The sequence below is a fragment of the Dermochelys coriacea genome, chromosome 5 (genome assembly GCF_009764565.3).
Source record: "Dermochelys coriacea isolate rDerCor1 chromosome 5, rDerCor1.pri.v4, whole genome shotgun sequence".
NCBI lineage: Eukaryota > Metazoa > Chordata > Testudines > Dermochelyidae > Dermochelys > Dermochelys coriacea.
Window position 1 is genome coordinate 92,028,583 of NC_050072.1, and position 25,270 is coordinate 92,053,852.

Consider the following 25,270-nt stretch of genomic DNA (forward strand, 5'->3'; position numbering starts at 1 on the left):
CTGTGGAGTCAGGTCCACCTCTACAATAATTCTTTTATTATTAAATCTAGAATCAGAAAGTGAATCATTTTCAAGACTGTTTTATTCAGTTAATGTTCTGAAGATAGTTAAGCTCTTTAGAGTGTTCCTGTTTGGCTGCTATAATGACAATTTCCAGCACCCTTTTAACTCTAGACAAATAAGCCTCTTTTAAACCTTATGCATAAAAATCTTTAAGTATTTCTGAAAGATACTATCTTTTAATGAGAATGGCTTATCCTTTCTAAATCTCTAAAAGCTTCCCATAAGTGTTGAATGAGTATGCTACATGTTGAAGGGTTCTTGTTATAAATAAGGCAAGGTTGCATAGAGAAGTTTTTAGAGACCATATTGCTTCCTGGCCACATGAGGCAAAAATCATGTTTGTTGTAAAACACCTAATGCCTTTACTGGGAGCTGATTAGGATTGGAAGTACAGTGAAGTGAATGAGATTTGCAAAGAGTAACTATTAAAAGTTTTGAGTAGGGACCTTAGCTGTATTACTCCCTCTCATGGGTATGAATACTATGGCGGATGGAGTAATATTTGTTGGATGGTTCGGTTTACTGGCGGATGGGTTGGGGAATGGTCTTGTTTGAGTGCTTTCATCTACTGGAACGTTAGGGGTGTCCTTGTGTTTCGTGTTACAGACCAGAGGTGGGCAAACTACGGGCCACATTTGGCCCGTGGGACCATCCTGCCCAGCCCTTGAGCTCGCAGCCAGGGAGGCTAGCCCCCAGCTGAGGTCCTGGGGGGGGCTGTCAGGGGTGGCGGGTCCCAGGAGGGGGCAGTTGGGGACAAGGAGCAGGGAAGGTTGGATGGTTCGGGGATTCTGAGGGGTGCAGTCAGGGGGACGGGGTGGATAAGGGGCAGGGCCAGGCTGTTTGGGGAGGCACAGCCTTCCTTACCCAGCCCTCCGTACAGTTTTGCAACCCTGAAAGTTTGCCCACTCTTGTTATAGACCCTTGCAACCTGCTTTTGGAGTCCTTGCTCACCTACCGAATTGGCAAATACAGTCATTCAGTGCCACTGCAGGATGGCCGAGAAGGTTCGACAGCATTACAATAAATTTAGCATATAGTGGCCTGGGGATTGGCTGAAGGGGCTTGGGTTTTTTGTTACTTGTTGAATTAGGCAGGGGATTGGACAAAATAAGACCACAAAAGAGCAAGGGTAATGTATTTAATATTAATCACACTACTCTAATTTGTGGTCTCTTCTTTGGTGTACTGGATATGGATTTTGAGCAACTTAACTCTCAATAATTAAGATAACTCTGTTATTAAAATAAAGTTTATGCTTTTCAGGATTACTGCATGTGCTACCTGCAGGAGTAATGTGCATGTGGTATAAGACCTGTCAGAATGACTGCAGGACTGTTGTTACTCCAAATGTTTCTTTCTGGGTTAGACAGGATTTGTGGGGGGGAGGGGTGTTGTGGCTATACTGGTCACATTTGTGTTTTAAATGTAGGATATTTTCCACCCCAAAACTACATTCAAGTATGAGAGTGAGTCATGAGAGACCAAAATGGAAATTCTTTCTTAGTGTACAAGCTGCTATAATACACAGTAGTTTCTAGTCAGGCTGGTTGGATTCCTTTCCATTTTGGATCTAAAATTGTTGAGGATGAGCATTTTTGGAGATTACCATAGAAGCCGTGATATCTGACTGCTGACTCAATGTTCAATTGTAATCATGGGATCATCCTGGGTGATTTCAAGCTCAGTGCATACAGATAGCACTGGATCTCAGTTTTGGATGGGGATTAGAGGTAGAGATATGGAATGAGGGATGTGAAGATTATCTGTTATCATGGAGTAGTATCACCTCCTGTTTTAGTAGCAGTGCTTACCTCTGCCCTGGATGACTAGAGAACTAACTGGATTATGTCTAGGCTTGGAAGGATTACATTTTTATTGATAAATGCTGGTAAATGTCAGTTTAACTGTACCACACAAATTTACAAAAATCCACTAGTAATAAAAATCTGCAGATAGACAAAGTAAGAAGAATGCTTCTTCAGAATTTATTAATTTGATATTCGCTTTGTGTATTTCTTTTGACATGTGGTGGTTAACAGTTACAAAGCTTTAAATTTTTTGAATCTGTCTACTGTCATTAAATAATTGCCTAACCTCCCCTCTGCAGCTTTGAAAATTTAAATATTTAAAAATAATGGATAAACCCCATAATTTTGCACAACTGTGAAAACTTAAATTGATAAAATTCTAAAATGGTTAAAAATAAACATCGATATTATCCATCAGTTTTTTTTGTTTTTTTTTTAAATCAATTTCTAACCATACAAGAAAGCAAAACTAGAACAATTGAGAAGAGAAAGGGAGACTGTCAGATTAAAACTTCTTTATACACTTTTAACTCAAATAGTTGAGAAGATGCATATATTTAGTAATGAAATTTTATGATATAAACTTTAGATTAGGGAGGACATCTTCAAGCAGTTTATATCATTTTTAAGAATAGGTCATATTATTGGACATAAACAAAACTTCCTTTTAAAAGTTACTTTGGTTTTGGTTGTGAAGTTAGAGTTTAGATGTAAGTGAAGAGAAATGAAGTGTGGCTGGAATAAGTTTCCTCTGCTGCTGTAGCATCAAATTATTTCCACAGTAATAAAATACTTGCTGTCAACCATTTTTTTTTCTTTTTAACATTAACATCCAAGGGTAAATTAACAAACTTAATAATAAGGGCAAAACCATTTTATTGCTCTAAACTATGGCTCAAACAATGATAATCCATCAATTTCTTTTTAAACAACATTGACACTATTTTAAAAAAAACTAGTGTCATTCTTTCGTTTTATTGCAAATAGCCAGAACTCACTGTACATCGATTAAAATAAGTTGTCATTGACTACTGTTGAACTGTAATGAAATTTTTTGCTGTGCCAGTTGTTCCTTAGAAACCAGAGTTGTACAGAGCAATGATTTTAATTATGTTTATGGAAATTTTTTAAACATATTTTCAAATGGTGGGGTGAATCTAAAAATGATGAATAAAATCCAATTAGTAATAGTTAGTTATAACTTTGTCAATGACATCTCAAGTATCTTACCTTCATCTTCGTCGAATGTAAGTTGATTTAAGTTGTAGGCGATCTGAACTAACCTTAAGGCATTTAATTAAAGAATATAATTAAATATGGTATGGGGGAGATAATATAAATATCTGGATTAAAGTGCTCCTTATGAAATGTATCTCCTCTTAAAACACCATCTCTTTTATGTAAATGACTAAGTCATCAAGCCAAGCTGTACTTGTGTTGCTCAAAATGAGACAAAACTCTGATAGAATGACACTGATTCTCTATAGTTTCTTCACTTTTATGAACATTATAAAATAAAGACTCTCCCTCCTAATAGTGATAGTCTATTAAATTTTGTGCTGCATTTCTTCCAAAAAAATATTTGCAAAACTTAAGAAACCAAATTGGTTGCATGTATTTTCTAAAGATAAAGCAAATAAGAAATAAAGAATGGGATTGTCTCAAAGTGTTTTTCAGTGTGTATGAGGTAAAACTTAAGGCTGTATTTTTTCACTGTTGTAGATTTATCAGAAAATGCTGAAAGTGAATGTTCGCTGTGGGAACACAGTAGATATCAGTGAAATTAAAACTTTCAGACAGTTGTTGTTTTCCTGCTGCATGTGTGCAGAGTAAAGCCTAACACAAGGATATGAGTGACTACTCAGTCTTGTTGAGGTAGGATAGCAGGAGCTAGGAAGGGATATGTAGATATGACTTCCTCATGGGCTCTCTCAAGCAGAGGCTGTAGACCTGAAACGTTGCTGTGAGGGTGTTGAAAGAAAAGATAGGAGCCCGCTAGAAAGGTGACCAGTATCTCCCAAAGAAAACGGCATTATTTTCTCAGGATAGGGTTGGCTTAGGTTTCTTCTAAGCTTTTTGTCTTAACTCTTCTTTCCTCTCCCTGATGTGGTCATTTGAAGAACAGGCTTATTGTTCAAGCTGTCTGAGGAGGAATAAAAGTTTGGAAGGGGAAAAACGCTCAAGGACTGAAAAGAAAAGTGATCTGCTCCTGTTCTTCTCCATAAACAATAGTCTTTTTGGGGTGGGTGGGCTCTGGTTCTGTTATATTCTTGGGTACTTTATTTCTCTATATCTGGATGATTACACACCCTACAGTTTAGCCAGACTTTGGAGCCTCTGTAGGCACTTTTGTAGACCAGTCTGGCAGACTTAAAAGCCAGGGCTACTGTATAGACAATAAAAAGTCAAAGTAGTTGAAAATGGATTCTAATAGCTGGATTCCCCCTCCTGTGGTAAAAAAAAATGAGAGATGGCCAAGGCGGAAGTAACTGCTTCAAAGACCTTATCCTTTCCTTCTAGTGGTCTCTGGATTTTTTTATTGGGGTGGAGGGTGAAAGTTGTCCCCCTCACTTGTGAAATGAATCCTGGGTGCAGGGGACATCATGGCTTTAGAGCCGAATTGGTTTTCCCCTCCAGCCCCTTCCTCATATTCCTTGAGAGCATGGCTCCACCAGAGATGTGCTTCCCGGGACTTCACTGGTCATGGTTGCACTGGAGGTATCCCTTGACAAGAGGGATCTTAACTGCAGAGGGGGTTCCGTGGAAGATGTGATACAGTCCCAGTTTTATATAGTTGTAGCTATTTTATTATTATAGGTATGAATTTGAAGAAATAAGTTACTAATAACAGTGGATTTGTAATGGTACAAATTAGTTAATTTTTGTCCTGAATTTCCCGTAATCTGATTTCCTTGGGTAATCTCAGTAGTTGGGACGAGCCCTTATGTCCTTGGAAAATAATGGGAGTTTTGCCATTGATTTCAAGGGAAGCAGATATAGTCCCTTTTAAGAATGTATCAAAGACAATACTGCCATCCTCTGTTCATAGCTGTCTTAATGAGTGTGTCATTGGTAGCAGGGAAGAAAAACTAACTTTGAGAAGTAACTAAATAGAGCAAAACGTTCTGTTTTCACTGTAAAATTGTTCAAACACTGCTGATCTAAATCTATTTCACTAAAGAATTAACTTTACATTTAAAAAATGTAACTAATTGGATTTTGCCCTGTGACGTGAAACAAAATATTTTTGTCCTATGTTGAATACGGATTGAAATATAAATATAAATGTCTCTTCCAGTCTTACTAACAATTCTCGGATTGTGGGTCTGCTGGCACAGCTAGAGAAGATCAATTCAGAAACTTTGTTGGTAGAAGCAGACACTGCCAGATATGTTACCTCAAAGATCCTTCATCTGGCTCAGAGTCAAGGTAAATATTTTATTTTACTTAATGTTTTAAACATTGTCCCTGCTCATCTTTCTACGCATCATCCCAAAACACACTCATATACATATATGACTGACACATTTCTGCACTGAAGTTCTGTTGGTGTTTTTCCATCTCATCCTCCAAAAGAATTTCTGTATTCCTGTTTTATGTGAACAAACAGTGAAAAGTTGTATTTATGACTTATCTTTATGTACTTGCATGTTGAACACAAGATTCTTTTATTAGGATAAGTTTCTCCTATCTCAGTTCTTCATAATCTGACAGTTTGCCATATTATACAGTATTTTTGGTCTCCTAAGAGTATTACCTTGTTGCACGAGTAATTCTATCAAAACAAATGACAGTACTTTGGGATTAAAGTACTATTCTACATGAACAGAGATGGCAGAATCAAAGCCCTTTCTTCACTGTCTATAATTTCCATCATAGCTTCTCCTTACTACTGTATTTAGGTGTTCATTTTAAAATATATAAAGAGAACCAAGCCACTTGTATTGTTGCTTAAGAACATGCTATATAGAAATGAATTTTGGTTTTTGTAATTTACTTTAAAAGGGGGAAAAATGACACAAAGACACAAGTACTTTTTCTGCATCTCTTGGCTGAAGAAGAATGTAACCTTGAAGGTCTTGGGGAAAAGATTCTTTCTGGAACCCTAAGAGCACATCCAGTAACACTCTGGAATAACAAAGAAGGAACCTCATTAACATATAAAACAGCTAACTGATCAACATAACTTCCCAGTACAAACAAATCTATTGGAACAGCCTGGCAGACAGAATAGCAAATATCTCGGAGAATGATGTTGAGGTGGCTTTATTTCTCACATGCACTACAATAGAGGAATCTTAGTTCTTTTCTTTCCTTCCTTCCTTCTGAGTTCAGATTCCTCTTGCTCAAGTGCTGTATGATCTCAGTTTATTTTGCTTCTGTCTGAGAGCCGGGTCATTGGTGTCCACAGCAAAGATCTTTTCAGTGTGACCTTTTCAGAAGAATTTAATTTTTTAGTAACTGGAACTTGTAGTCCTTCCTTTTTTTAGGAAGACTGAGGAAAATGTGTGCTAAATCTGCGTTCCTGTTGTCTTCTTTAGATTGTGTACATCAATGCATCATTATTCCAACCTACCATTTTTATCATTCCTTCCCCAGTTCCTCAATACTGCAGGCGAGCAGTCTACCTAGTGGCTTACCTAAGAACATAAGAGGGGCCATACTAGCCCAGTATTCTGTCTTCTGACAGTGACCAGTGCCAACTGCTTCCAAAGGAATTAACAGAACAGGGCAATTATTGAGTAATCCATCCCTTGTCGTGGAGTCCCAGTTTCTGGCAGTCAGAGGCTATGGGGAACCTGTGCCAGTACCTTCTGTGCAGAACCTTCTGCACTCCTCCCAGCTCCCTTACTAGCACAGTCCATCATTCTATCTTCAACTTCCAGTGGCTTTCCTCAGTAACTCATCTGAATGATCTGGGTCATACCACTGGCTTGTCTGCTTCAGAAAAAATCCAAATAGCTAGAATCTTCAGAGAGTCAAGCCTGAATTTCTGTCCTCGCACGCGCATGTGTGTGTGTGCATGCGCCCACCAGACTGTCCTAGTGTAGGTTGCTGTATTTATATGGCCTGCTTGCAGTTCTCCACAGATCAGTGAAGTAAAGAATAATCTAGTGGATCTCACCCTCACCTGTGACTAAATGTTACAATAGAAAAATGTTTTAAGAACTTCCTCCCATGTAGTCATAAAGAAAGGAAGGGTCTTTCTTGACCCTACTTTGACCATTTTGTGACCAATTAGTTGAAAATTCCTGACTCTCATCATCAGCCACTTAGTGCCAATGTACAAGCCAAGTGGCTGCAATACTGCTAAAAGGTAAATATTGGGGAAGACGTGCCTCCCAAATGGTATAGTGGTCAAGCCACTTCTGCAGGGCCTATCTATACAGTGCATTTTCAGACAAGGAAAGGTGCCCAGATAAAAGTCTCTTTCCAATCTCTTTTGGTATCCTACAGTTTCAACCTTGTCTTCAGTGGTATTGTTCCTTAGCCCATTCAAGGTGATCAGGAACTGTCACCAGCAAATAGTTATAAAAGTGTCAGACTTAACTTTTGCCTTCTCCCCCAACAAGGCATCCTGTTTCAAGTTAGTAATACCTTATTAGAATGGTGAAGTCAGATGGGGATCTGGAGGATTAATTATCACTTTTCCCTGGCAGCCTTTTTCATTCTTAGTGTCTCCTAAATTTCTTATGCCTTTTTATATCAAGAACTGGAAGTCTTCTACAGGGAATATCTATGTCAAGATGCCTGAACCCAAGCTATTTCCTTACAGAAAGAGTCTTCTAAATTTCTAAGAGATGCCAAAAGTGGAAGGAAACTATTAAATGCATTTCTTAATGTTGTCATGTTTTCATTGCTACATTTTAAATATTTCAATTCAAAAGATCAGGTACAAATATAAATGAATATTTCAAATGAAGTTCAGATTATGGATATTTTCTTCTGTTTCTTTCAAAGTCATCCTTCCTTAGCCTTGGCCACTATTAGTCCCACTTTAACTTCAGTGGATGTTTTAGGCATCCATAAAGTTCTCAAAAATAATAGCAACAAACTAAATGTTAATGAGCCTTCTGTTTAAACTGTTAAGTCTTTTCCTTGCCTTATTTTCTACTGTTTTACAGAACTCTTGTCTGGACAAGTGACATTTAAATCCCAGAAATAAAAACAAATTATTTAGCAGTTCAGGTTACAGTATTTAGAGCCCCCAGTCCAGAAATCTTACATTTGGATGATTTATTTTACAAACTGTTAATGTTGGAGATGTGTTAATTATTTAATTGTGGCATTGCTTGTTACATGATACAGATTTTCTAAACATACAGGAGGACATAGTGCTTGCCTCAAAAAGCATACAGTGTAGGGTGTGATGGGTTGGATCACAGAAACCCCCTGGGAGCTGCCACCTGATATGCCAAGACTACTTCTGCTCCTGCTTCCCTGCCCTGTGAGCTTAAGACTTCAATGCCCTGCCTGGTTTGAGCCAGACCCGCTAGCCTGCTGCAAACCCAGACCCAGGTCTGAACCATGTCCCCTAACAACTGTAGGCTTAACTGAAAGCAGCTTACAGAAGTGTTCCTGTCCTTGACGCTCAGATGCCCAACTCCCAATCGTGTCCAAACCCTGAATAAATCCATTATACAGGGTAAACTCATAAATTTTTCACCCTCTATAACACTTACAGAGATGCACAACTGTTTGCCCCCCCAAGTATTAATACATACTCTGGTTTAATAAATAAAAAGTGATTTTATTAAATACAGAAAGTAGGATTTAAGTGGTTCCAAGTAGTAACAGACAGAACAAAGTGAATTACCAAGCAAAATAAAATAAAACCCGCAAGTGTAATGTCTAACAAAACTGAATACAGAGACAACCTCACCAGTTCCAGTAAGCTCCCTTTTACAGACTAATCTCCTTCTAGTCCTCTTCCAGCAATGACTCACACCACCTGTAGTTACTGACTTTTGTTCCAGTTTCTTTCAGGTATCCTTGGGGGTGAAGAGGCTATCTCCTTAGCCAGCTGAAGACAAAATGGAAGGGTCTCCGATGGGCTTAAATATACTTTCTCTTGTGGGTGGAGACCCCCTCCTCTCTCCTATGCAAAGTCCAGCTCCAAGATGGAGTTCTGGAGTCACCTGGGCAAGTCACGTGTCCATGCGTGACTCAGTTTTTACAGGCAGAAGCCATTGCCCACATGGTATCTCAAATGTCTCCAGGAAGACTTCTTGTGTAGATTGGAGCATTCCAAGATGCACTGTTTCTTAAGTGTTTCTTGATTGGGCACTTAACTTTGCGAATTCCTTTCTCCAGGAACTGACCAAATGCTCTAGTAAGGTTATTTAGAAATCAAGCCAGTACATGGCCAATATTCATAACTTCGAATACAAAGATGATACAATAGAGACTAACAAATTTATTTGAGCATAAGCTTTCGTGAGCTACAGCTCACTTCATCGGATGCCAATGATAGCTCACGAAAACTTATGCTCAAATAAATTTTAGTCTCTAAGGTGCCACAAGTACTCCTTTTCTTTTTTGCGAATACAGACTAACACTGCTGCTACTCTGAAAGATGATACATGCATACAAATAGGATTAATAGATTCAGTAGATCATAACCTTTACATAACTGTGTTACATGGCATTTGTAGCATAGAACATATTCCAGTTATGTCATATATATTCATAAGCATATTTCCATAAAGCCTTATGGTGGTCCCATAGGTCACATAGGGTCCCAATCCAGGTGATAAAATTAAGCATATGCAGTTTTTGCATAAGTGTTTACAGGCTCAGGGCCTAAGAACTTCATACATAACAAAGATCATCTGTTAATTATGACAAACTTAACAAAATTTCTCCCAAACTGCGAAGGAGGTGTGGTTTTGGGATTTGTTGCCCTGAATACCAAAACCTTAATTACCACTTAGGTGTGGTGTGTTTTGTAATTTGACTTATGGTTGGCATGCCTGTTAGTGGTTGACGTTATTGTAGATGAAATTTTTCAAGCTTTTTCATTAGTTCTCTCATGGACTAACTGGGGGATAGCAAAGAGCAGAGGTTTGAATTTACTCTGTGTGTGTGTGTGTGTGTGTGTGTGTGTGTGTGTGTGTGTGTGTGTTTACTGTTTACATGTACGTACTAGGCTTTTACATATATGGTAGGCTTATATGATAAAGGCTAATTATACTCTGTGTGTGTGTGTGTGTGTGTGTGTATATTAAAAAAAATAAAAAGATGCATTATTGAAGGTGTTTTTCTGTCTTGGTTTTTTTTTTCTCCCCTTCTCTTTGGGTTTTTTACTAGTATTGCTGTAAACTAATACTTTGTAATGAAATAACATTATTCCATGCACTTTGAATAGACTGAAATACATACATTAAAAATAGTTCATCTAGGGGACCTTCATTGACAGTGAAAGAACTTTGTAATGTAACTGGAAAGAAAGGAACTGTGAAGACAGTATAGATGAATTGTATAAAAGAGTAAAAATGGAGGACAGGTATAGCAATGTATTTATTAAAATTTGGGATAAATGATCATTTAACCCAAATTTTAACAAAGGGCCTCATTACACTTAAAGAAAAGGAATTTTTTTGTTACGAGATATGGTTGATATATACATTTATTTATTTATCATATCTTTTGTTTTCTAAACAATCTTAATATGCTTTTCTATTGGATTTATTTATTTATTTTTTATTTTTCTTGGTGCATTATTTAAAGCAGGCACAAGATGCCCACTCATTAGGTAGTTCATTTAATAACTGTTTCATTGGCTATCTTGAATAAAGGGGTTAATTCGGGATGGGGTTAGACTTAAGAACCTCATTTAAAGAAATGTAGGCTAACGTACAGCATTAACAGCAGTATGTGAGACGTATGTTGGAAACATTGTAATTTTCCACACATCAGTGTAACTTTACCTCTTCATAAATTCTCATGCTAGTCTCTTCTCATTTTACATTTTCATTTTGGCAGCTGAACACTAGCAGGTTGATGTTTCTATATGAAGTCACAAATAACCTTATAACTCATTTGCCAATCTGTTTTCTTTTTTGTCTGCTTTGAAAACTAGTGATAGTACATCTATGTTTTGCACTGTTTTAAGAGTCAGTTGTCCTAGATTAAGAAACTGGAGAGAGCTCTTGTCAAAGGCAATGTTAAATACATATCAAAGTAATATTTCATGACTCTCCACCTAAATACTTGTTGCATTGTCAGAGCTATAATTTAAGTATTTAAAGTATGGGAAAAGAATGGCGAATACAAGCCTGTCACAAGTTTGGGGCTTTGTAAGACACAGTACAGTATAAGTTTACTAAGTACTGTTACATTGTGCAATAAAAAGATTAGTTTTAAGTTTATTTTTTCTGGAATTACCTTATTGCCAATATTTTGAAAAGCTTTTGCTGAAGGGAAGAAATGTGCACTAACTGTGTCTGAAAATTAAGCTGATCATTTAAATTTTACAAGAAAACTTGCGTTTAGCTGTGAGTGCTGTTAACCAGAAATTTCTTAATAGAAATCAAATGGTTGACTGATTATTTTGGCTTGAAACAAGTTGGCGATTAAGGAAAACTTGGAGAGTTTTATGAAGATGTGCACTAAGTATACCACGTACATAAGGCCATGAATTCTTGAGTGTTTCTATTAATTGTATATGAAGTGTTCTCATTGCGAAGTCTAGCAAAATAACTTATTTTCTTGCACTTTTTTGGTGACCATAACAGTATGTTGCAATGATCACACGTACTTACCTAGATCAAGTCACTGTCGAGTAAGCATTTTAAAAATTTCATAAGAAAATCCACTCCACAAAACAATGTAATAGAAATTGAAATTTCAGGTGGCTATCATTTGTTTTAGATACACTTGTCATATTCTTTGGTCTGTGCCCCTGCAGGTAACTAAGCCTGAAATTCAAAGTTGAAATATTGGTTTCATCAGGGGAGAGTCTTGTGCCATTCTTGCAATGGAAAATAGCTATCTCTAGTGCTGCAACTGTAAGTTCTATTTTGACTGGTTGGTGAAGGTGACTTTTACAATGGATGGCTGTTCCAGCTGTGCATCAGCCTGATGCACTTGGCAGCTGCTTTTGCTATTTTTTTTTTTTTTGGTAGTCCTTCCATAGTGTCTTAATTGTACAGAGCCTAGTACAATGGGGTCCTTTTCTATGACTAGGATCCTTAGGTTTCTACTCCCTTGACTGCTCTGTTTCATTGTGAGGAAAAAATCCAATTGAAATGGCTCAATTTTTTCCCCTAAAACAAAAATATTTTGGTGTTTCCCATCTGTCAGAATTTCAGAAATTTCGAGTTTTCATTCCAAATAGGAGCAAACTTGTTTAAAATGGCAAAACTTACCATGGAACAGACAGTGAGATTTGATCATCTCTAGCCAACACAATGTTTAGATTTATGGGAGGAGGACTATTTATGGAGGACTATTGGCAGCTGAGTGATATAACCTGTGTCCTCATTGTAAGGGTGATGGGGGTGGTTCCCAACCTCAGTGAAAGTGACACCTGGGCACACCAGACTTGAGGGGGGAGAGAGGATTTTGTGCATGATATGAGGGAGATTAGGAGCAGTTCCTGAGTAAGGGCCACAGTTAACTCTGCAGTGAATACATATGTGCATTTTATGTAATTTTCACTCCCATAAATACTAAGTACTACTTTTTAATGAAACTTTATATTCTGGAGAATCTGTGCAACATTTTTGCAAAAGGATGATTCTGCAGCAGTTTGGTCAGTCATATAATAACAGTATAGATACAGTTTAGAGTTATATAGCTATTTCCATACTAACTCTTTTTTCAGTGGCTCATGGCTTTCAGAATTTTAAATTGGGGCTGTTTTTTATAGGTTGGCTTCTCTCTGAAGTGAATGTTTGTTTGGTTTTGGAAATAATTGATTAAAAGCGGTTCAGCTTGTGATGGGGGTGACCTGACCCCTTAAAATCAGTGGTTTCTAGGGGTCAGCCCACTGCCATCATGTGGTGTGGTCATTTAAGATTTTGACAGGTCTGATATACAACCTAGGAGAAATTGGGCGAGAGGAAATGGTCTCAGGAGTAAGTAGTATTTCAGAGGAAACCCCATTACTGATTCCTTTAAAGTCTTGGGACCAGGAGCTTGGCAGCCAGGGCAAGACAAAGCTCCTATGACTCCTGGAGCATTGGAATGAGTTTTGGGAAGGGGATCAGCACATATGCTGCCACCTCCCTCCTGGCAGGCCGGACATCAGCAGGAGAAGGCTGGCCTGCTAAGCCCTCCAAGATGGAAGACTAAGTGGGGAAAAGGTCCAGCTGAAAGTAAAGCTGGCTAGGGTCCTACAGCTGATCTAAATCACAGCCTGATCTCCAGGGAGAAGGGCTGGGGGGATTCCTGTCTGAAGGAGGTACCTGCCTCCTGTCATTACCTCAGCTCTGAGAGGGGGCCTGGGGGGAGCTCCTGTCTTAGGGAGGGAAACCAGTAGGACTGTTTGAAATACGGCCCAATGGCTGCCATAGAGGCCGAGGAGCCACCAGGAGTAGTAGCCTAAAGCAACAGGGAATCAGATCTTCTGGAGGAGGTGACCCACCATGTGTGACTCTGAGGAATGATCTGCAAGTGACGGATGGTAGGAAACAGGCCAGGGACAGAATCCAGTACTGCACTCATGGGAGGTACAAAGGGAGGGCACGTACCTCCCCACGTGACCCTCCTTGTGACTCCTCCCTCCCATCCTGGGGCTCTGCCCATCTCCTCTGACACTCCCTTACCTGTCTAAAATTTTACAACTTCATCTGTTAAACAGAGAATAGTGTAGCTGAAGTCGGCGTATCTTAGATCGACTTAGAATCACTTATTTCACGTCCTCGCGGCGCGGGATCGATCCCTGTGGTGGAATTCTGGAATCGACAGCAGAGCGATCGGGAATCGATTTATCGCATCTATGCTAGACGCAATAAATCGATCCCTGATAGTTCGATCACTACCTGCCAATTCAGCGGGTAGTGTAGTCGTGGCCTGAGTATTGCTCTCCGCCAGGCACTAGGAAAGCAAAGATGCTACGCCTTCTGGGCTTGATGGAAAAGAGACATAGAATCGTGTGTGCCATGTACGTCTTGATAGAACTACAGCCCAAATTGTTTTGTTGTTTTCCTCAGCATGATATACAGGAGGGGCAATCAAAATCTCCTGGCTGAACATGCGTGATAACTGTGTCTGGACAAATAAACGATTGATCAAAATCACATTCTCTGATCTCTTGGGGCCAAATTCTATTCCCATTGAGATCAAAAGGAGTTTTGCTATTGAAGTCAATGGGAACAGGCTTTGACATTTGGAGAGGAAAGAACAAAACCACTCAAGCAAGAGCTATGTTGCTTACACAACAGGTATCGAAGGCTGCTAACTCATGTGAGAAAGTCAGCAGACATCTGATCTTTGTCCATTGCAAGGGAGAAATCAGCAATCAATGAGGCTAGAACAGTCTCTGTACCATATCCAACTCATAAGTACATCTGCAAAGGATCAAGGAAATATGAAGGCTCCAGATTACCTTAAAGTCCTCAGTCCTTTGGTTAGAATGCTTCCATTAGTATATGTTCATAGTTGAGAGGCTGGAGCAGGAAAGAGGCCAAAGCAGGAAAGAGGCAAAATGGATATGTTTCCACGCCAGGGCTTTTAGCTTCTGCCAAGTGCCAAGTAAAGGGAATCTGTTCTTACTGTGAAACGTTTTGGAGTCACATGGGAAAGTTAGATGTCCATCAACCCCACCCATATTATAGTTAGAACATTCACAAAAAGTCCATTAAGAGGAGACAGGAGTTTTCCAGGGTCCATTGTGAGCTAAGTGTTCCTTAATGGGCCATTCAACTTGACTTGTCCCTTCATGTGCTAGCTAAATACCTTGAGGGCATTACCACAGGAGTAAATATGTAATTAAGTAAACATAGCTAATAGTCATAACTTCAGATACCAAGATGAATATACATGCATGTATAGTCATAAGTACCAACTATTTCACTTACATGACTATTCCCAGAAGAGATTCTGAAAAATCACACCATGTACCTGAGATCCTATGTGCCAGCACCATCCCCCACTGGAGTTTTATCATCTGTTATGTAACATCAGAGATGGAGCCAGTGACGTGACTCCATTTAGCTTAAAAGGGCAAGGTTAATTTTTAGCTGTTCAGGTGTGACTGCACCTTTAGTCAGTGAGGGTATACTGGCTGGCACACATTCAAGTTAATGGTCTTCAGTGTTCATTTTCAGTTAACTTTTTAATGTTCATAAACCTGGTGTGTGCTGAGTGGTCGAAAGCATAACACAGGCTTTTAGGTTTGCAAATCTGTGAACATCTGCCTCTTTGAGATTTTTTTTTTTCTGGTCAAAGAAAAGTGGAATCAATTAATTGTTTAGACTGAAGGTTGGGGAATGAAACCTATTTATATTTTGTGTTGCCCTTCATAATAAAATGGTATTGTCTGAAACTTTTGTTGAATGTAAGGATTACATACTTCACTTGTGGATTTGCCTATTAAATTAGTGATTATTCATAGAAATCTATTCTGTTACGGAAAGCATAGTGATATGTAATTTCCAGTTTAGATGTGGCCAGCCAGTGTAGTATGATCCTGATCTTTTATTGGTTTTATTATATTAGCTACTTTCTTGTCAGAGCATTTGTTTTCATTAATTGGTTTTCAGCACTTTTGAGGCTGAAATGTCTTTTGTTCAACTGATCATAGGGCATGAAGCATCTCTTCTCATACATCTGCATTTATCCCAGCACGCTCAGGGTATTGGTGGGGAAGTATGAAAAAAGCAGCCAATTTTAGAAGCAGGCAGAAACTGTTTTGGGTGTGAATGATTGCACTTAAAATGACATGGATAGTGATTCTGATTATTTCTCTATAGTGTCAGTAAATACAAGCTTAAGAATGTTGCCTGTTTTCCTTCATCTTGCTCTGATGTTGCAGTTGGAAGTGAGGCTTCAAGGTTTGGCTTCTTGATTACTTGATTTTGCCTCACCTAACGTGAAAAAGTCAAACCAAAATGAACTGGTACATATCCAAAGAAAAGCTCGATTTGCCTTCCATGGCTCTGTGCTCATGAGAAAGTAGATGTGCAAAAATAGTACAATAAACTCTCGTGAGCTGTTTTATGCAGTCTGGTGCCCATCCACAAGCAAACCAGAAAGAGAAACTTTATTGGGATTATATATCGATTTGTTTTGGCAGTTACATGAATCAGGTAACCTAAACCAGGCGATAAGGGAATCAGATCCTGAAAATGCCCATATTGAAGTACTATTTGCAAGTCTTAGGATAGCAATAATTGCAGAAAATGTGTGATGAGTGAGGTAAAATTAAATAACATACATTTTACTCTTTTAATAAGGTGGAGAGGGAATCATAGGCTGTGGGCTTTCAGTGTCTAGCTCCATAAATTAATATTGTTCATGTACAGAACTACAGCTTCTTCTTTCACCCCCTTTTCTTTTTCAAATGTTGGCATTACTGTGCTGTAGCACAGTAAACAAGATTGTATCTGATATGTTAACTCCCAACTCCTGCCCCCTAAAAATCTGTCTTCCCTCCTCTTTCCTTGCCTGGAATAAGGCTGCTATATAAAAATGGCAGGAAATTGTTCTGGAAATCTCAAAAGCTGACTTTCTCATGAAATTTCCAGAAATTCCTGTTACTCTTACATGAGTCAGAAATATTGCACAAGATACCTTTCTTTGCAGTATTTTGCCCAGAACTGTGGTGTGTGGAGATATACGTACACTAAAAGAAAAATGTTAACCAAAATTAAAAATAAATTCAAAAGTAGTTCAGATTTTCTTTAAAAATAGGCAATGGTATGAATTCATTCCTACTGTATCTAAATCAATTTGTTCACCCTAATTTTCATATGCTTTTGTACGCTAAGTGACTTTTGTGTGTGCAGGGTTTTTTCCCCATAAGTTAGATTTTTCTGAATGTGGTATCCATTTTTTATGTTCAGAAATTGCTCAACTAATTTTATAATATCCTTTGAGGGGGAAAAAAATAATCTCTTGGACTTTCAGAAAAAACCAGGAAGGAAATGACTGCCAAAGGTTCCCCAGCAATAGAAATTATCCTCTCAACATTAGAGGTAAAGCATCTTATTTATGTACATGTGTATGTCCAAGTTGTATACTTTATAAATATCAGACTTCCGATTTTTCAATATTTAATTTTCTTGGCCTTTTCTGCTACAAAAAGATACTTGTCCATGGTCTTGATCATTACATGATATCTAAGGCCTTGATTCAGCAAGTTTCTTAAGAACATTCAAAGGAGCCACACTTGTACTTTAAAGTTAGGCTATGTTTAGGTGCCTTGCTAAATCAAGGTCTAAAAATACATAAGTCAAGTGGTTTGAGTTGCAGTAGGAACTCTGAGAAGTGTCAATCCTGATGTTAGAATTTTAACCAGAAATATACAAGTTTCTTAAAATATGAAAAAATAACCTGAAGTATTTACCAAAGAAAATATCTTTTTACAAGTGAATTTCAAGGCAAAATACATCTGCTTGTTTTGGAAATGTCTGTGGATCTCAAAAGTTGGAGAATTTGGACAAATATATAACTACAGCTGGTTTATTTGGGTATAAGCTTTAAGTATGTTAACGACTGTGAAGCTTGGAAGGAAAGGCATGTGTGACTGTGGAAAATAAATGTAATAAGGTACTCCCATTTATAAGTCTTGAAACAAAATCTATTACTGTTACAAATTAAGCAAGGATGCATCTGTGTCCAGTATGCTGTATTTGTTACCAAAACTAAAAGAATATTATTTAATTTCAGAATACAAGAGATCTTCAGACTACTCTAAATATATTAAATATCCTCATTGAATTGGTGTCAGTTGGTAAGTTTTAATCAAGTGGCAATTTTTTGTGTACTTTGTGCAAATTGTTATATTTTTTCAAAAATGAATGTTTGAAAAATTAAAATAGCTGATTTACATAATTTTATTCTTCTCAGATTAAAAATGATCAAAAATCTAATTTATGCATGTCTATAAATGTTGAATAGTGCCAACGCTGCTTGGTGTATTGCAAATGGATATGAATAAAAGGCTAAATAGCTAGGTATCTTAATATTTTTTAATACTTCTGATTATTTCTTTTTTTTAATTTCAAGGTGGTGGTCGGAAAGCAAGTGTCTTAGTTTCTAAAGGAGGGATGCAGATCTTATTGCAGTTACTTTTGAGTGCCGGCAAAGACTCCCCACCAAATGAGGACTTAATGGTGCAGCTTCATTTCCTTCTTGCAAAAATTGGTCCAAAAGGTAACCATAATTATAACGGTTAATACTTTGTCCATGTATAATATCCTTCAAGGGATGATCTCATTGAACTTTAAAAGATTGTTTCATCACAGATACTAGGTAACTCTATCTGTTCTATTCTACATTGTAACAGTTTTTATAGTGTACTCATCACTGTAGTGGTTGCTTAATGCACAACTGGAAGACTCTTCAAATGACTACACACCTGTTACATCTTGTCCATTTACAGTTGGATAAACAAAGACAGAGGGAGATCAAGAATAATTTTTTTGGAAGTGTTGATTAATTTAGGGTACCTCAAATTTGGAGTGCCCAACTTGATATTTAGGGCCTGATTTTGGAGGTGTTGAACCTTTCAAGACGGGCACCAGCGTACTCAGCATTAGTGGATGAAGGCATGCATGCAGACAAGAATGGAAGAAGGAAACAAAGGGAATGGTGAAATGGAGTTCATTATGCAGAGGAGAGGGGTAGAGATGTAGAAATAGCATATCTGTTGTCGCTTCTGAATTAAACTTATTTAATTACAAAAGTAGAATAGTTTAGCTTCAACATCAAATTCAGTGATTTTCTTTGTTTTTGATTTTGTTCTATTTGTTACAGATAAAAAATTCGGAGTAAAAGCTAGAATCAGCGGCACACTAAGCATATCTCTGAATTTGGTGAAACAGAATTTGCAGAACCACAGGTTAATACTGCCATGTCTTCAAGTACTAAGAGTATACTCAACCAACTGTAAGTATTGCAAAGCAATCTTTTTTTCTCTTTTCTATACAATGCTGGGTAAAGTATTTGACATGTTTAAAATGGAGAATTTAATTTTTTGTTTAATATTACATGATTATAGTGACCATTCTTTTCTGAAGGCTTTTTACTACTTTTAAGTGTGCCTCTCGAGCCCTTGATCGGAGATATGAATTCAGCAGTGTCTGTTCGGCCCCTTCACATGCCCTGTGCCACCTCATGCCGGATACTAAGATTATATGGGTGGGTGCAGGTGAACAGCCATTAGTTCCTTTTCATCCGCCTCAGCTTGAGATGGAGCTTTAGTGTGGCAGCCTTAAGCTTGCCTTGGCTTTTCTAATATTTCATTAGTGGTTAAGATAGTTTTTATAGTTGTCAGTTGTTTGTATAGTTAGATATGTAGTGAAAGGATTGTTTGACTCCTGTTTCCCCTGGGAGAGACTTACTATTTTCCTGGCAGGGCATGCCTGTCTTGTCAGGTTTCAAATGTTGTCTCTCCTAATGAGAGGCTATAGCTTTGAGTGACCACCCCTCTGTGTGTCCATTGCTTGGGAGAGTCCCACTTCTGCCTGGCTCTTGCATCCAGGGCAAGGACAAACGGGGGCATTAACTTCAGACAGCTACTGCTGGAACGCACTCTTCAGCCAGTTACTGAGTCCCATTCGGAGACCACCTCTCTTCCCCCGCCCCCATCAGACAGAGGAAGCCTGCGCTAGATCTGTGAAAGGGAAAACTTTGATAGCTTCAAGGAAGGCTCACCTTAAGGAGCCAACTCTGAAGAAATCCCATATTCTCGGCGAGGTCTAGAGTCGCTGAAGTGTTGACCTCTCAACTCACTACTGTTGAGTGAAGGACTCCTCTTCCAGCACTGGTGGGGCTGCAAAGTCCCGGAGCATGAAGGAGAGACACAGCTCTGATAGGGCCTCAATACCTTCTGCCAGCATGGTGGGCAACCATAGACACTGGGGACTGGTACAGGCATGCAGCATCCTCTGCACTGAGCAAGCAACAGCACCAGATGCCATCAGTGTCTACTTCAGTATGTCCACCATTCGTGGAACTGTTGGCTTCGCTGACTGTCGCATAGGCCACTGCATTAGTGCCAGTCCCTTACATGATACTGTGAAGGGTTGGGTCCCTCAAGACTGTTACTAGAAATGCTGGGATACCACTGAGAACAAAGCCCCCTGCCAGAGAAGGCTTCCCTCTACTCACGTCTTGCTGAGCTAGACACACCAGTTGGCTACAGCACAGACCAAGAGATTGGGCCACACTCCCCTGCAGTTTGCAGAAACTAAAGGTTCACTTAACCCAGGGGCTTCTCAGTTAACACGGAGTTTCCCAGCACCCAGTATTTTGTCTTTCTGGGAGCCTAAACCCCAAATGAATCCATTTCACTCTGTATAAAGCTTATACAGGGTAAACTCATAAATTGTCCACTCTCTACAACGCTGATAGAGAGATATGCACAGCTGTTTGCTCCCCCAAGTATTAATTACTTACTCTGGGTAAATTAATAAGCAAAAGTGATTTTTATTAAGTATAAAAAGTAGGATTTAAGTGATTTCAAGTAATAGACAGAACAAAGTGCCCAATCAAAGCAGTTTGCCTGAAAGGGGATTGTGTAGGAATCTGCTTGATGAGCCAAAGGTGATTCTGGATGTAAGTAAAATTCAGGAGTTCGTAGTGGCTCAGCAGAGGAATGCTTCTGTGGAGCAAGGTAAAGATGAACTGGTGCTTAGAAAGATTCCTGAAAGAACAAAAAATTTCAGGCTAGTCTTTGCAACCAGTTTGCTGCAACTGAAGGGTGTGAAAGTGATTTGATTAAGGCAGTTTGAGTTCCTAACAGCCAGAAATTTTCTGTTTGTGAATGGATCCACTGACTTTCCTTTTGAAGATCCAGTGTGGATCGCTTTGAGAAACTCTCGGATGGAATGAAAATTGTTAAGAAAGTTAAACAGCCCTATAACCAAGTGGTTGTGCTTGACCAGTTTGTTGGGAAAACAGTGTTGTTGGGACAGAAATGTCTCCAGGTAGTTTCTGTGAGTGAATGATCTGTGACTCAGGTGCAGAGAGAGGACTCGGTAGCGGAGTCTGCAGACCAGGACAGCGGTGAAGTTAATATCTTAAAAATACAGGGGAGGGCAGGTATACTCTCTTCTCTAAACACTTTGGATATAACTTGTAGTCTCTCAGTGGACTTAACATCTGATTCCATGTGGAAGCAGAGGTTGGTAATGGAAGGAAACCAGAGGTTGGTAAAGGAAGGACAACAGAACTTTGAGTCTAACTTGCTAGTGAAAATGGAAGGTATCTCTTTAAGACAAAGTCCAGCCTTGAAATTGATAACAGTTAAGGATTTAAAAACTAGTAAACAAGCTAGTGTGTGTGTTGATGCACATTACCTGGCTAACCAAGGGGGGGGGGGGGAAACTTGCTAATAGCTGTTAGCACAGAGATCACACTCAATCAGCCAGTGAATTCTGTTAAGCAAGAGAAATCAGGGTTTAATCCTACAGGACAAGGAGGAAAATGAAAACTTATTTGTGGAAAGGGAAGCCACAGGGTAACCCTAAAATGCCAAAACCCCAATGGGATTGAGCCAAAATGTGAAATGACAAACATGATTGTAGATGGACACTTGCAATGAATTTGTTTATTGCTAATGGTAATTTTGTAACTCATGTGTTGCTAATACCAAGAATTGTAAAAATATACAGAGTAACTAATCTTTTGGAAAAATCTCCTAAACACATTAAGAGTAATGCATAAGAACACACTTTATGTTAAAAGACCTTGTGGTAGGTATCACAGGAGTTCATATATACTATACAGATGTACTATGACAGGTTTCAGAGTAGCAGCAGTGCTAGTCCGTATCCGCAAAAAGAACAGGAGTACTTGTGGCACCTTAGAGACTAAAATTTATTAGAGCATAACATTTATTACAGCATAAGCTTTCGTGAGCTACAGCTCATTTCATCAGATGCATAGAATGGAATAGATAGATAGATAGATAGATACACACACATACAGATAAATTGGAAGTTACCATACAAACTGTAAAAAGAAAAGGAGTACTTGTGGCACCTTAGAGACTAACAAATTTATTAGAGCATAAGCTTTCGTGAGCTACAGCTCACTTCATCGGATGCATTTCCGATACAAACTGTGAGAGGCTAATTAGTTAAGATGAGCTGCTATCATCAGGAGAAAAAAAAACTTTTGTAGTGATAATCAAGATGGCCCATTTAGACAGTTGACAGGAAGGTGTGAGGATACTTAATTTAAGGAAATGGATTGAAGATGTGTAATGACCAAGCCACTCCCAGTCTCTATTCAAACCCAAGTTAATGGTATCTAGTTTGCATAGTAGTTTAAGCTCAGCAGCTTTTCGGTGGAGTCCGTTTTTGAAGCTTTTCTGTTGCAAAATTGCCACCCTTTAATCTTTTACTGAGTGGCCACAGAGGTTGAAGTGTTCTTCTACCAGTTTTTGAATGTTATGATTCCTGATGTCAGATTTGTGTCCATTTATTCTTTTGTGTAGAATCTGTCTGGTTTGGGCAGTGTACATGGCGGAAGGGCATTGTTGGCACATGATGGCATATATCACATTGGTAGATGTGCAGGTGAACGAGCCCCTGATGGCGTGGCTAATGTGATTAGGTCCTAAATGATGATGTCACTTGAATAAATATGTGGACAGAGTTGGCATCGGGCTTTGTTGCAAGGATAGGTTCCTGGGTTCGTGTTTTTGTCGTGTGGTGTGTGGTTGCTGGTGAGTATTTGCTTCAGTTTGGGGGGCTGTCTGTAAGCGAGGACTGGTCTGTCTCCCAAGATCTGTGAGAGTGAGGGATCATTTTTCAGGATGGGTTGTAAATCTTTGATGTGTTGGAGAGGTTTTAGTTGGGGGCTGAAGGTGACGGCTAGTGGCGTTCTGTTATTTTCTTTGTTGGGCCTGTCCTGAAGTAGGTGACTTCTGGATTCTCTTCTGGCTCTGTCAATCTGTTTTTTCACTTCAGCAGGTGGATATTGTAGTTGTAAGAATGTTTGATAGTGATCTTGTTAGGTGTTTGTCTCTGTCTGAGGGATTGGAGCAAATGCGGTTGTATCTTAGAGCTTGGCTGTAGACAATGGATCGTGTGGTGTGTCCTGGATGGAAGCTGGAGGCATGTACGTAAGTATAGCGGTCAGTAGGTTTCTGGTATAGGGTGGTGTTTGTGACCATCGCTTATTAGCACAGTAGCATCCAGGAAATGGACCGCTTGTGTGGACTGGTCTAGGCTGAGGTTGATGGTGGGATGGAAATTGTTGAAATCCTGGTGGAATTCCTCAAGGGCTTCTTTTCCATGGGTCCAGATGATGAAGATGTTATCAATGAAGCGCAAGTAGAGTAGGGGAGCTAGGGGACGAGAGCTAAGGAAGCGTTGTTCTAAGTCAGCCATAAAAATGTTAGCATACTATGGGGCCATACAGTGCCGCTGACTTGAAGGTATATATTGTCCCCAAATGTGAAATAGTTGTGGGTGAGGACAAAGTCACAAAGGTCAGCCACCAGGTTTGCCGTGACATTATCGGGGATACTGTTCCTGATAGCTTGTAGTCCATCTTTGTGGGGAATGTTGGTGTAGAGGGCTTCTACATCCATAGTGGCCAGGAGGGTGTTTTCTGGAAGATCACTGATGGATTGTAGTTTCCTCAGTCCACATAGCCAGACAGTCCTGCTGTCAGGGTGCCAATGTCTGAGATGATGGGGTGTCCAGGATTCCCAGGTTTATGGATCTCGGGAAGCAGATAGACTACCCCTGGTCGGGGTTCTAGGCATGTGTCTGCACAGATCTGTTCCTGTGCTTTTTCAGGGAGTTTCTTGAGCAGATGGTGTAGTTTCTTTTGGTAATCCTCAGTGGCATCAGAGGATAATGACCTGTAGAATGTGAAGTTAGAGAACTGCCTAGCAGCCTCTTGTTCATATTCCAACTTATTCATGATGACGACAGCACCTCCTTTAAGAAAAGGAGTACTTGTGGCACCTTAGAGATTAACAAATTTATTTGAGCATAAGCTTTCATGAGCTACAGCTCACTTCATCGGATGCATTCACTCCTTTGTCAGCCTTTTTGATTATGATGTCAGAATTGTTCCTGAGGCTGTTGGATGGCGTTGTGCTCAGCACGGCTGAGGTTATGGGGCAAGTGATGCTACTTTTCCACAATTTCAGCCCGTGCACATCGACAGAAGCAACCTATGTAGAAGTCCAGTCTGTTGTTTTTGACCTTCAGGAGGAGTCCACGCAGAATCCTTCTTTTTGTAGTGTTGGTAGGAAGGATTCTGTGGGTTAGCATGTTGTTCAGAGGTGTGTTGGAAATATTCTTTTAGTCGGAGACATAGAAAATACGATTCTATGTCACCATAGAACTGTATTATGTTCGTGGGCCTGGAGGAACAAAAGGAGAGGCTCCGAGATAGGACAGATTCCTCTGCCGGGCTAAGAGTTTAGCTGGAAAGATTAACAATATTGATGGGTGGGTTAAGGGAACCACTGTTGTGGCTCCTTGTGTCATGTAGTAGTTTAGATAGTTTAGTGTCCTTTTTCCTTTGTAGAGAAGCAAAGTTTGTGTTGTAAATGGCTTGTCTAGATTTTGTAAAATCTATCCATGAGGAGGTTTGTGTGAAAGGTTGTTTTTTTTATGAGAGTATCCAGTTTTGAGAGCTCATTCTTAATCTTTCCCTGTTTGCTGTATAGGATGTTGATCAGGTGACTTCGCAGTTTCTTTGAGAGTTTGTGGCACAATCTCTCGACATAGTCTGTGTGCTATGCAGATTGTAATGGATTTTTTACCTTTAGTCCTTTTGGTATGATGTCCATCTGTTTGCATTTGGAAAGGAAGATGTCTGTCTGTCTGTATCTGTACGAGGTTTTTTTCATGAAGTTGATGGATTTCCATTCCATACAGCTAAATTCAATGCCTTGCATAATTACATTAGGCACGCCATCAGGGGCTCGTTCACCTGCACAACTGCCAATGTGATATATGCCATCATATGCCAGCAATGCCCCTCTGCCATGTACATTGTCCCAACCGAACGGACTCTACGCAAAAGAATAAATGGACACACATCTGACATCAGGAATCATAACATTCAAAAACTGGTAGAATACTTCAACCTTTGTGGCCACACAGTAAAAAAGGGTGGCAATTTTGCAACAGAAAAGCTTCAAAAACGGACTCCAAGGAGAAACTGCTGAGCTTTAATTACTGTGCAAACTAGATACCATTAACTTGGGTTTGAATAGAGACTGGGAGTGGCTTGGTCATTACACATATTGAATC

General features: G+C 39.2%; 1 protein-coding gene across 14 annotated transcripts in view; it reads left to right on the top strand.

The window, feature by feature from the left end:
* AGTPBP1 (ATP/GTP binding carboxypeptidase 1) overlaps positions 1–25,270 on the top strand; it is a 174,394-nt gene that overhangs the window by 65,170 nt on the left and 83,954 nt on the right. For all 14 annotated transcript variants that reach the window (XR_006281636.1, XM_038402651.2, XM_038402649.2 and 11 more), the window contains 5 exons: positions 5,170–5,300; positions 16,947–17,014; positions 17,709–17,772; positions 18,048–18,194; positions 18,798–18,929. Coding sequence is in view for 13 of the 14 variants with exons in the window: in XM_038402651.2 (XP_038258579.1) it covers positions 5,170–5,300; positions 16,947–17,014; positions 17,709–17,772; positions 18,048–18,194; positions 18,798–18,929 (542 nt within the window). In the remaining variant the exon portion in view is untranslated. The remainder of the gene's footprint in view (positions 1–5,169; positions 5,301–16,946; positions 17,015–17,708; positions 17,773–18,047; positions 18,195–18,797; positions 18,930–25,270) is intronic.